At 34.0% G+C, this 13,273-nt stretch overlaps 1 protein-coding gene across 16 annotated transcripts in view; it reads left to right on the top strand.

Annotated features, from left to right (window-relative positions):
* Positions 1-12,435, top strand: part of Kdm6a (lysine demethylase 6A) — a 142,521-nt gene extending 130,086 nt beyond the window's left edge. For 8 of the 16 annotated variants that reach the window (XM_087598918.1, XM_087598916.1, XM_087598914.1 and 5 more), the window contains 3 exon segments: positions 7,970-8,096; positions 10,308-10,478; positions 11,563-12,435. In XM_087598918.1, coding sequence (XP_087455044.1) covers positions 7,970-8,096; positions 10,308-10,478; positions 11,563-11,592 — 328 coding nt within the window. In that variant the 3' untranslated portion in view covers positions 11,593-12,435. 16 annotated transcript variants of the gene reach the window in all.
* The last annotated feature ends 838 nt before the right edge of the window (positions 12,436-13,273 follow it).

Genomic DNA, 13,273 nt, shown 5'->3' with positions numbered 1-13,273 from the left:
AGAGCCATTTGAGAAAGATACCTGATATCAACATTGCATGTCACTGAATATGTGGGTATATTTTTATGGGAGTGAAGTAATAATGTATACTTACCAAATTTGTTTGGCTATTTTATAGAATTGGCCTCAGAACTTACTTATATTTATGAAGACAGAAAAAGAATAAAATCAAAATATAAGTAATATACTTATCGTATTTTTACACATTATGTACCAGGCACCACATTCTCTGTAGTCCCATAATTTAATTACCTTCTAATACTTGTTTTTGTGATGTTTTGAAATGAGATATGACCATGTCTCAGACTGGTCTGGAACTTACTATGTAGTCCTTTATGGCCTTGTATCTACCTCACTCTCCTGAGTTCTAACAATTTGTAGGCATGAACCACCTCTGATGAGACAGTACATTTGAAAAAAAGCTATTAACTAAAATCTATCCAGATTGAAAGTGCTTCATTACATTTTGGGTTGATTCGTGTTTTATAATTAGAAACAATTTTTTAGAGGCATTAAGTCATTCCTATTTAACACAGTAGTCCTCTTTTAACATTCATAATTTGTAATCATCTAGCAACTTCTTAAAAATTTTTATCTTTAGTTTAAATTTCTTTACAAATATCTCTAAAATTCACCTGCCATTTTGTTTCCATTCCATAAATATAGTTAGTTTGAAACTTATTCAATAACTGTTTGAGAACCAGTAGTATAAACATGAATTTGCTGTTTTTCAGGGCATAAATTCTAATGCTATAATAGGTAGAGACTGCCAAGCAAGAGATCTAAGAGGTGATGTGTTTGTATGGATAAGATTCAGTTGAAAAATACTTGGGTAAAAATGATAAAAATGCTACTTTTACCAAAAGGATGAAGGAGACTGAAGGTGAATTTTGTGTGCTTATGCCTAAATGATGGGGCATAATGCAAAAATCTGGGGATAGAATGTTTCATATCTAAAGGAAAACTACAGACTACTTAAAGGACAAACAAGGCAATGTGACTAGAGCAGCAGAAAGGAAAACTAGTAGTGATTTGAACAACAACCTAGCAAAATTAAGTTTGTCCATGAACATTTGGGACATGGTAAAGCATATATATTAGCTCTAAACTTTGCTGCTCACCGTCAGAGGATTTTAAGCAGGGGAGGAAAGTAGTATCAGCTCCACATAAGAAAATAGACATGGTTGGTTTGTGGAGAACAAATTACAAACAGCAAGGTTAAATATTAGGAGGATGGTTGAAGTAGTTTAGGTTAACTTGGAAGAGATTTGCATGTGAAGATGGAGAAAGCTATCAAACTGGGAACTATTGTGCGAATGAAAACACACAGAACTTGTGCTAATAGATTGAGTAGTGCAGGACGTAATATGAAACTTAGTCTTTAAGTTTCTTCCAACAGTGTATTCTTTATAATCAAGCTTTCATAATTTTAAACAATCACACCAATTTTTACCTTTTCTTGGTTTACCATAATCCCATTATACCTGCCATTATTCTGGGTTCCTTCAAGTTTATCCTCTTCTTCAGTGTTGTGAAGTCTTGAACGCTTGTATTTTCCTGTTCTCCATTTTACCTGGCACTGCAAAATGTCTAATTATTTGCTCCTGATTGCACTCCTCATTATGTTAAGAATTTTTCTCCCAGCCTCAAGTATCAGATGTGATGAAGAGTTCTTTTTGCCTTTGTATGAACTGAAAATGCTAATAACCACAAGTACAAGCCCCTAGGCCTTGTTTCATAAGATTCCTTCTTACAATGCATTTAGTCATTGTTATTAAGTGAGCTTTTTACCAAGCAAACATCTTGCCCTCATTCTTTCATTTAATGAAAATTTTGTGACTAACTTTAGGCTCTAGGCTAGTCACTTAGGATTTATAGATAGATCCAGTTAGTACACATAAGGAAATAGAATAAAAAAATAAGTCCATTAGAGTTTTCTAAAATCTTGTTCTTTTAAACTGTGCATTCTTCTGAGTTCAGACTAAACAGTAGATTATACTAATAATATACTCCATCCACCCAACTCCATGCCCTTCCTCCCTTAAAAAACAAAAAAATACCAGTAAGACAAAAACTTGTTCAAGCAAAGAAATAATGAGCCAAAATGTCTACAAACGTACCATTAAGGTGACTTTTTCCCTGTTCATCTACTACTGGACATAGGTCCTACTCTGAAGGGTAGTTAGTGTGGTACTTCATTACAGAAAACTAATTCTTCCTTTGCAAGCAATATCAATTGCAGATACTTTTTTGATTAGGATGTGGGAGCCTGTGTCCATTTCTCCCTCTAAGCACTATGACCTTGTTTGTCTTGAATCATGTGTGCTGTCGGAGTATCATATGTTATGAGTTCATATGTATATCAGTCCTGTTGTATCGGAAAGTTACTATCTCCTTGGATTCATCCATTCCTCTGTGGCTCTTACAGTCTATCCCTAATCTCTCAGAAGAGAGATTTAATGAAGACATCCCATTTGGAACTGATTGTACCAAAATCTCTGATTTTTCTGCACACTGCTGAATTGTGGGCCTCTTAGTTAACTCCCACCTACTGTAAGAGGAAGCTTTTTGAATACCCTTGGCAGGGAAGGGAGAGGCAAAGATTAAAACAGAGACTGAAGGAACACCCATTCAGAGCCTGCCCCACATGTGGCCCATACATATACAGCCACCCAATTAGACAAGATGGATGAAGCAAAGAAGTGCAGACCGACAGGAGCCGGATGTAGATCGCTCCTGAGAGACACAGCCAGAATACAGCAAATACAGAGGCGAGTGCCAGCAGCAAACCACTGAACTGAGAATAGGTCCCCTGTTGAAGGAATCAGAGAAAGAACTGGAAGAGCTTGAAGGGGCTCGAGACCCCAAAAGTACAACAATGCCAAGCAACCAGAGCTTCCAGGGACTAAGCCACTACCTAAAGGCTATACATGGACTGACCCTGGACTCTGACCCCATAGGTAGCAATGAATATCCTAGTAAGAGCACCAGTGGAAGGGGAAGCCCTGGGTCCTGCTAAGACTGAACCCCCAGTGAACTAGTCTATGGGGGGAGGGCGGCAATGGGGGGAGGGTTGGGAGGGGAACACCCATAAGGAAGGGGAGGGGGGAGGGGGATGTTTGCCCGGAAACCGAGAAAGGGAATAACACTCGAAATGTATATAAGAAATACTCAAGTTAATAAAAAAAAAAAAAAAAAGAGGAAGCTTTTTGATGTCTGAGCAAGGCACTTATATTTGGGTATAGCAGAGTCCAGATTCAACTTTTCACTGTTAAATGAATTTATGTGTAACACGTTGCTGCCCACCCTAAACTTATTTATTCTTTTTGCTCTAACTTCCAGTTTGAAATTTTCTAATTTCCTTTCCACATTTATTTAGCGACTCCTATAGACTCATGCATTTACTTTTTCGTTTTGAGCCACATGAAAGATTAATTTGCAGGTGTCATAGCATCACCACCAGATACTTCTCACAAGAATAAAAAAAAGCTACATAAGCATGGGACCATTTACTATATTTAAGGAATATGAAAGTCAGTACTGTAAATTAACACAGGTACTATAGATCAAGGGCCTCAATTCTCCAAAAAACCTATTTTTAGTTTCAGTGTTTAATAAAATGAGATATTTACACTGGTTTTTACTTGCCTGGTCACAGGAACTATTTGGTTTTTTACTTAAAATTCTGTTTTTACCCAGTTAAAGCTCTGCTAGAAAAAAACGATATGTGTGTGGGGGGAGGCGGGGATCCTTCTCATAAGAACCCAGTAAAGCTTATGATCAGGCAAGTTAGAAACACCACAAAAACGATGAGATGGTTTTTCAAGGCTAGAAAACTTTTATAGCTTTTTCCTTATTTACTTTCAGTTTATGATTAGTAGAGTTTTTAAGATATAAATTGGAATGATTTTTAAGTGTTGTTTCCTTTTTTCCTCATTCACATGATTAGCTGATAAGCATATTTGCTTTTATGCTTGTTTTTTGTCCATAAGGTTAAAGTTCCTAAACTACTCATTTTATCATTGACTAATGAGACCTTGATTTTCAGTCATGTGGTTGATTTAAATGAAACTCTTAGGTAATTTAGTGATACTGATGCCCACTATTGTCAAAGAAGAAATAATCCTGACCTGACAGATAGCCTGAGAGCTCTAAAGGTGTGAGCTTGCTTTTTGTTGCTGACCTGTCTTGGCCAGCTACTTCTGGGGATGCTTAAAAAGTTTTTAGTGGGGGCTGGAGAGATGGCTCAGCGGTTAAGAGCACCCGACTATTCTTCCAGAGGTCATGAGTTCAATTCCCAGCAACCACATGGTGGCTCACAACCATCTGTGAAGAGATCCGATGCCCTCTTCTGGTGTATCTGAAGACAGCTACAGTGTACTTATATATAATAAATTAATTTAAAAAAAAAAGTTTTTAGTGGCAGACTGTGTTCTGTCAAGAATTATAAAGGATCATGTCAAACTAACCCTTATTCTGTTTGTACACTGGCATTTAGATATCTAATTTAGAAACTTCAACAAGATACTCCTAAAGTGTCAGAATAATTCAATATATCATCATTAGTAGGTTCATTCTTATTAACTATTTTCCCTAAAATCTGACCTGAAAACTTAAAAAAAAATTTTTAAAGATTTATTTATTTATTTTATGTATGTGAGTACACTGTTGCTGATTCAGACACACCAGAAGAGGGCATCAGATCTCATTACAGATGGTTGTGAGCCTCCATGTGGTTGCTGGGAATTGAACTCAGGACCTCTGGAAGCATAGTGCTCTCTCCATCCCTCCAGCCCCTGAAAATTAAAATTTTATAAGAAAAAAAATATTTGAAATTATTGTGTTTGAGAAATTGTTCTTTAAACAGCCCCAACACAGCTATTGATGCCATTCCGTCTTTGCAGAAGATGGCTTTTCCCATCTTCCTGCCCAAAATTGATGTTTTCAAATTCAGAAATTTCAGCTACAGAATAGAAAATTTCCATGCTTTCTATCTCCGTTTATTTGAAGGTGATTCTTCCTTCTTTTAGTGTCTGTAATATCCTTGGTCAATTTATGAATATAGTGTACATTTTCATTCTCTTGTGAGGTCATCCTCTAAGATTTGTTGTATTTTTTCAGTTCAGTTTTGGCTATGTAACTTCAAATGCACTATACTTTCAACCCCTTTCTATGATTGTTGGGGCATTTTTTTGGTTGTTTGGTTGGTTTGGATTTATTTTTGTTCTTGTCGTTTAATGCATCTCTAATACACGGGTCTCACTGGGCAATGTTGAGTCTGATCTAAACTCCTTCTCCTGCCTCTACCTAAGGGGTAAGTTTGTAGATACCATATACCCAGTTGTCTTCTGCCTTTTACATAGTTTTTCATCCAAACAATTAAAAAGCAAGACTTAATTGATCGTTAATGAGTCATCTTTCTTTAGCTGTTAAAATAATCTGACCCTATTTATTCCTAAAATACACTTGCCTACCCACCCCTGCCACAAAAGAAAGCATTTTATGTCTTAGACAATTTTGTAATTTTCTGCTACTGATTTATTTTCTAATTCTTGGTAAAATGAAGCCTTAATTGCTGTCGGGTAGGCCTACTAAAATCAAAAGGTAATGGCAACTTTGATTTTGTGTTTTTTATTTTTTATTTTTGGTCTTTAATACACTCATGTTTAAATAGAATTAAAAGTCTATGGTTAATCTAAGTAAAGCTAGTTACTGTTGAGCTCTGAATAATATTTCTGTGTCTTCCCTAGAGGCTTTTCCTTGAATCTGTTGATTTGCAGTTAAATCACATCTTCTTTTCAGCCTATTCATTGTTTGTCTTTCTAAATTTTCTATTTTAACTGCTGAGCACAAAATTTCAGTGACACAAAAAATAAAAGCAATGAAAAAGTGTAATCTGTTAACGTTGTCAGAAAATTAAGGTTTTTCTAAGAGTCTTATAACAGAAAATAAAAATTACAGAGCTATAGTTTCTGTCATCCTCTTTGTAGCTAAATTAACAAAGTAGTTAGTACGTTGGAGATGAAGGTTCATTCTATGGGTAAAGACTGAAATAATGCTCTACAGATCAAAGGCTCTATGTTTCAGGGTAGGGGCTGCATTGGAGGATCTAGAGGGTATGAGAGTAGGACATGAGAAAGAATAGAGTATGAGACTGCAGAAGCTTGAGATCTCTGCTTTTACAAATCTAAATTCAAGTAGTCTAGTGGCTCTCCCCCTTTTTTTTTTCCATATAAATTCAGTTGAACTAAGGCCCCAAGTTTCATCCATTTGTAATATAAAGATCAATTAAGAAACTTAATTTTAGCATAATTAATGCAAATGAAATACTAGATACATTCTCCCTACCTATTTTCATTTATATTTTTTGGTTGTGTAGGAGCATGGTTGAATTTGCAGTGTAAGATATCTGCAGTTTAGGCATTATTTTCTTTAAGAAGGAAAATGCCATTTAGAAGTTCTTCATAAAACACTTGAGTAACATGTGTGCCTTTAGAAGTGGACTGTGTGGGGCACAAGGAGAGAAGACAGTAAGCACCAGGAGCCAAAACATGGTCTTAAATTTTGCTGTGATAAAAGTTTTTAGTTGTTAGGTTGTCTGGTACTCTAAATATATATGCATATGTATCCTTACCCTCTAATAACTCCTTTAGGTTTCACATGCAACCACAGCCTAAAGCATTAGTTTTGTTTTGTTTTTTAAAATAAGTTAAACATTCAAAAATTTTAAAAACCAAATTCAGTGACTTTCTTGGAATATTTCTTAAAGCCTGCAACCCTAAAGTTGACATTGTTACATATTAAGTAAGCTTATAGTTAGATTGTATTATGTATGTATTAAGTAAGTCATAGCTCCCAAGGATTAATATTTACAGGTAAGCCGAAGATAAATATACTATTATTTTTATCTTGAATTTTAATTGTTTGACAATCAAGAACAATTGAACACATACTGTATGTGGCAGCAAGATAGCAAATAGAATAGATAAGACTTTTGCTCTCAAGATGATACTCAGTTGATAAACCTTTTCTTTCAAATTACTTTAGAGAGTCATCTTATTCATCCACTCAGTTCAAATGGAAAACACAAGCACTAAGATTCACAGGAGCGTAAGAATTTAGCAGTTCCATGTAATGATAGCAAACTAGGAAAATCACAAATTTTAAGAGTTAGAAAAAGTATAAATTACAAGAAAAGTTGAGTTGTGTTACTATAAATGGATTCTACTATGTGTTATCTTAAGTTAGAATGAAAAAGTACATGCCTATTTTTTTCTGCAATCTTTAAACCAGTTTTTTGTATCTTGTAGTTAATCAATTTATAAATTATTCTCTTCTCGTGAAAGTTAAAAAAGCAACTACACAGATGATGATGATGTTAATAAGTGTTTAGGTAGTGTGACTAGAAATGATGTGCATTTCTGCCTACCTATAATCACAGCTGTTTATATCTTGAATTTAAACCCCTTACTTTAAGGATGGAGAAGTTGACTCTTGGAGAGATTAACTGGTCTGTCCAGATAAGAACCCAAGTTAGCAACTCACTTACAAGGAGAGTTTTGTTGTGATATTCAGATACCAATTTCAAGTATAAATGACTTGATATTGTCATTCTTGGAGCTGTTGATAATTTCTTTTTTTTTTTTTTTTCTGATAATATCTGAAAATTTGACAAATGAGCTGAGCATGGTAGCTCACACCTCTTTATCTCAGCATTTGGAAGGCTGAGGTGGAACTGATTAATTCCCACAGTTTGAGTTCATTTTCAAATACATAGTGAGTTATATGCCATCTTTAGCTAGCAGATATTCCAAAAATAATCTGGGAGTAGGGAGCAGAACACATACAACAAAAGGAAAATAGATGTTAGAAGCAAATCTCTTAGCATTATTTCTAATTTGGTATATCTCTTAGGTGAAAAGTATGTAATATTTGGCTGCTAGTAATGAGTAATTTTCTCCTATATTAGGTATTGTCTTCTGAGAACCCTGAAGCAATGTCAGACATTGAGGGAAGCTTTAATTGCTGCAGGAAAAGAGATCATATGGCACGGGCGGACAAAAGAAGAACCAGCTCATTATTGTAGCATTTGTGAGGTAAGTCATTGTTCTTGCCCACAGTCATTAATAAAAAGTTTTGTTTTTTAATCTTTTTTTTTCTTTCGGTAATACATTTTACTGTGATTAGCATTGTATAGTTTTAATATTTTCTCATCAGATATTAATATTCGGTGGTGTCATATCTCATTAATTGCTTAACAGTATCTACTATAGAGTCATTTGGCTTGTTAGGTCATTAACCAACAAGGAAAATTGGGAGATTTTAGATTAGGAGCAATCTAGATGTACACAGGTGCCAATAAACTGGATTGAGTTTGGTATAGTGCAGTGTGCTTCAGTGTTCAGTTTTCTGGTGGAGTTCATAGTTGACTTGTCAGTCTTCTGCTGTGGCTAAGGCTTGCAAGGGAAAAAAACATCAAAGTGACACCTGGTCTGAGGAACTTGAAATCTATTTGGAGAGAATAACTAGTCAACTAGTAAGTATTATACAACATACTGTAACGAGTATCTTCATTATAGTGAGCTTAGTAAAAAAATGCAGGGAGGGAAATAATTGATGTAGTTTATTTTTCCTTTCTGTTATTGGCAATAAGAGCTTACAACAACAGCAACAACAACAAATCCATAGCTTTAACCCTTTCTTGAAGGATAAGTGTGATTTCAGCAGGGTATAGTGAGAATACAGGTTGACTCTCAGGAGTACCATGAATGGAGAAATTGAAATGGCTTTAGAGAAAAGTTTAGCTAGTCCAGTGTGGCTATAATACTGACAGTGCAGATTCTTCTCATAAAATCTAGGTGACGTGTAGCTTTTGATGTATCAGGAAGCTGTCAAATAATGTGATATTTATTCCAGAGTCATTGAGAAATCAGCAAAGACAGTAGCTGTTTCAGACAAAGAAATGGAAAGGATAGAGAAAATAAGATACATCACAGCAATCTTGTGAGTTCCTTTGCCACATATGCTAGACTAGAACATGGCAATGGATTGTTGAAATGGTACAGAAATTTAAAAATAAAGTATTTCTCCATCCTCCAAATGCTTGAGGACTAATATAGTTTCTCATGTTGTGGTGACTGCCAACCTTAAAATCATTTTCATTACTATTTCATAGCTGTAATTTTGCTACTGTTAAGAATTGTAATGTATATATCTGTTTTTTGATGATCTTAGGCAGCTCCTGTGAAAGGGTCGTTTGACCTTTAAAGGGGTCACAACCCACAGGTTAAAAAATACTGATCTAGAAGATGAAATCCACAAGGTAATGCATTAACAGGTAGAAATGAGGAACAGGTTGAAGAATACTGACAGATTTTCTAGCTCCATTCTTTCAGTTCATGTTGTTACCCATTAATGATAATGAGAAGTATGGTAAACTCTAGGATTTATAATTAGTTCATTCTTATTAATAATTTCCTATCCTTGAGGAAGTTTAAGGTTAAATTACAGGTGGGGGCATTGATGATCTGTTCCAAACTTTGAACTGTGGTAATTCTGTTGTTGACTTTAATTCGAAATGATTTAATTCATTGGATATTTTAGTATTGTATAAAGTACTCACAGTAAATCAATAAGGAAATAACTGTGTTTTATACCTTGGAAAAATAACACATAAGCTTCTTAGTACCTGAGGATGAGTCCTATACCACAATGTTATTTTAAGGCAGATATATTATTTCTAATGTTTCTAAAACTCCTATTTTTAACATAAAGCTTATAACAAATACTCACTGTTACTTGCCAGTTTTCTCATCTCTAAAATAATCAGATTATATTCATTGATTTCATAGGTATATTCTGAGGTTTGAGTAAACACTAGGCACTATGACATGCTCTGGCAGTACAAATATGAACACAATCTTTGTATTTAAAGGGCTCACTCTATATGGTTGCCTGTGGTGGATTCTGTCAAGGAGACATGTAAGCAAAATAGTGATCACTTAATCAGATTATATACTAATGTTTTCATTTAAAAGAAAAATAAACTGGCATGCATTAAATGTTTTAATTAAGTTATCCAAATTGTCATGGTTATATCATTGCTTTCTTTCACTTACCTAAATATGATTGCTCTCATGTCTTGGGGTTTGGTACAGTATAAACACTTTCAGTCTCACTCTCACACCCCTACCTTCCCCCATTTTTAACTGTACAGTTGTTTTAAAGTAGAAGACTATGATTACACAGAAGCAGTACAATAAACACCATCATGCCTATTGACTCCATTTTTCATTTTTGTAAAACAGGTGGAGGTTTTTGATCTGCTTTTTGTCACTAATGAGAGTAATTCTCGAAAGACCTACATAGTACATTGCCAAGATTGTGCATGGAAAACAAGTGGGAATCTGGAAAATTTTGTGGTGCTAGAACAGTACAAAATGGAGGATCTGATGCAAGTCTATGACCAATTTACATTAGTAAGTGAAATCAACATGTGAGTACATTAGATCAGTTGGGAGGCAGTAGTGTTTACTCTGTCACCTGATAAATAGGAGGTAATGAAATATGTAGATTTTCTTTTGGCTTATTAATATATTGCATGAGAGTATATTTATGTTGCTCCTACTGCCTTCTTTTCCAAGTACTTATTCCTATAAAATTGACATATCACTTTTGCCTTGCATCTTAGAGAGACCAACCTAAAAGTTATTTTTAAAACTTTATGTTTTACAATGCTATCATGCTTTTCATATTGTTTCATCTTGGCTTATGGGATTTTTGTTTAAATAGGGCCCACAAAATAAATCAGTGTGAATGTGCTTTGAAATATACTTCTGATTTTAGGGCTTATTAAATTTATTTAAAATTGTGTATAGGCAGATGCTTTAATCTCATGGGAGTATTTGAGTAGTGCTTAACTTTCTAGCATGTGGTATAACCTTATGAAATCCAAGTGTACTCAAAGATCACAAAGGTTTTCATTGCAAGCAGCAGGTATGGGAAGCATTTCACTCAAAGCAGATCTGAAAAGAACTACAGGCATTATTTATGCATTTTTCCTTTCTCCTAATACTTTTCACATATATGCATCAAAAACTAGTTTTTGAAGTTTAGTTCCTGATATTTTCATTTGGATGGTCTTCAAGAATGCTTCAAGAAAAAAGAAAATTACCTGCAATTTACCAAAAAAAAAAAAAAAAAAAGTATTACCTGCCTTAGATAGATCCCTGAAGGCAGTCACTAGTAAAATTGTAATTAATTGGTATTTTTTTTAAAGCCCTATCAAAAAAAGCAATATATAAAAAGTGGTAAACTAAATAATATTCCAAAAGATTTTGGGGGCACCGTAAAACAAAAGATGGTCTTAGATTCTTAGAAAAGGTGGCCAGTTGGGAGATCATAAGGGGAGTTATACTGTTACGTTGTGTAGCAAGGCTGTCGAACTTTATCAGAGAATAATTTCCTCCAGTTTCATAGACCAACATATATATTTGTAGCTATGAATCAAGGAACACAACTATCAAAAGTATACCAAAATAGTCTACCTTGCTTTATTTCCAGGCTCCTCCATTACCATCCGCCTCATCTTGATATTGTTCCATGGACATTAAACATGAGACCTTTTCTGCTATTCAGGAAGTAACCCAGTTCTGCACCACTGCTTTTTGTAGCTCTCTCGTAAGGCTGCTGGCTGAAAACTGTGTCTATGCAACCTTCCAAGTGTGGAGTATCAACCAACTGGATGGGAGAGTACTGCTCCTATACCAGGACTCTCGTAAAGCTAATTAGCTGAACTTCAGAAAGAAAGAATAATTTCCACGTTTTGTATATATCTGACAAAACTGGCAACATCATACAGACTACTGACTTGAAGACAACCTCTTTTATATTTCTCGATTTATGGGCTAATGAATTTGTTTTCACCTATCTTTTCCCTTTCAGAATTTTCCTTGGGGGAAAAAATACTAGTCATTTCTTTGTTAAGGTAGTTAGCAATATTAAGTCTTTCTTTGGTCAACTTTTTTTTTTAATGTGAAAAGTTAAGTAAGAAACTTTTTTACTGCTTTTATGATTTTCTGTCTTGTTTTGAAACCATGATGGTTATACTTTTGGTTCCCAAATAAAACATTTAAAGAAAAATTAATTAACAGCAAAGTCACAAAGATAATGGATTGCACATATACTAAGAAATAAACTTCAAATTTGTGATTTTTTGTTTCTAATCTTGATGTAAATTTACACTATTTATAAATACATATTTATTGCCTGAAAATATTTGTGAATGGAATGCCGTTATTTTTTCCAGATTTACCTGCCATTGAAATTTTAAGGAGTTCTGTAATTTCAAACACTACTCCTATTACATTTTCTATGTGTAAATAAAACTGCTTAGCATTGTACAGAAACTTTTATTAAAATTGTTTAATCTTTAAAGAGTTTTCTATTGTTTGAGTTTTACAAAGAATTTATGTACAGTGCCCAATTTTTGTTCAATTTTCAAATCTGATTATATATATTTTATATATACTTATGTCTGTATATATAATATATATATATAGAAATCTAGATATATATGTATAAAGATTTAGAACTTGAATTTTTCTTGTTTTAAGTTTCACATCTATGGTAGATTTTTCAGGTGTCTACTGTAAAATATTGCTTACAAAAAGTATGATTATTTTTAAAGAAATATATATGGTATGTATCTTCAAGAGCTAAAATGTCAGACTGGTTTATTGTTAAATTGCAACTACTGCAATTACAGACAAATAAAAAAAAATCTGCCAAATGCAGTATAATAGAAAACAAATAGTGATTGAACTTAAAACTTCAAAGGGGGTTTTAGCACAGGCTTTTTGAACCCTCTACCTGACTCAGCATTTTTTATTGGTGAAAAAAATTCCAGGATGAAGAGCCCTGTTTTAGAATGCAAATAAAGTAAGAGGCTTATTTTTTAATGTTAGGCAATTTTGAAATCTTATGCCTTTCTGCATGCATGACAGTGGAATGGGCAACTACAAATTCCATATTGCCATTAAAATATATTGGATTATATTAGCATTCACAGATTACTTCTAGTTAATGCTGGGATTTCATTTTTGAATAATGGCACCTTCCATTTGTACCTCCATTTTCTGAAGTACTTTGGAACATATTTTCATTTTAGAATATAGTTCTTAAGAATTTTCTACAAAATTAGTGAAGAAACATAGAGAATGCTATAAAAAGGTGGGTAGGTGGGTTGGTTGGTTGGTTCATTGGTTCATATGAC

The sequence above is a fragment of the Rattus norvegicus genome, chromosome X (genome assembly GCF_021556685.1).
Source record: "Rattus norvegicus strain SHRSP/BbbUtx chromosome X, alternate assembly SHRSP_T2T, whole genome shotgun sequence".
Lineage (NCBI taxonomy): Eukaryota > Metazoa > Chordata > Mammalia > Rodentia > Muridae > Rattus > Rattus norvegicus.
Note: the sequence above shows the minus strand (reverse complement) of the source record. Positions and strands in the feature narration are given on the sequence as shown.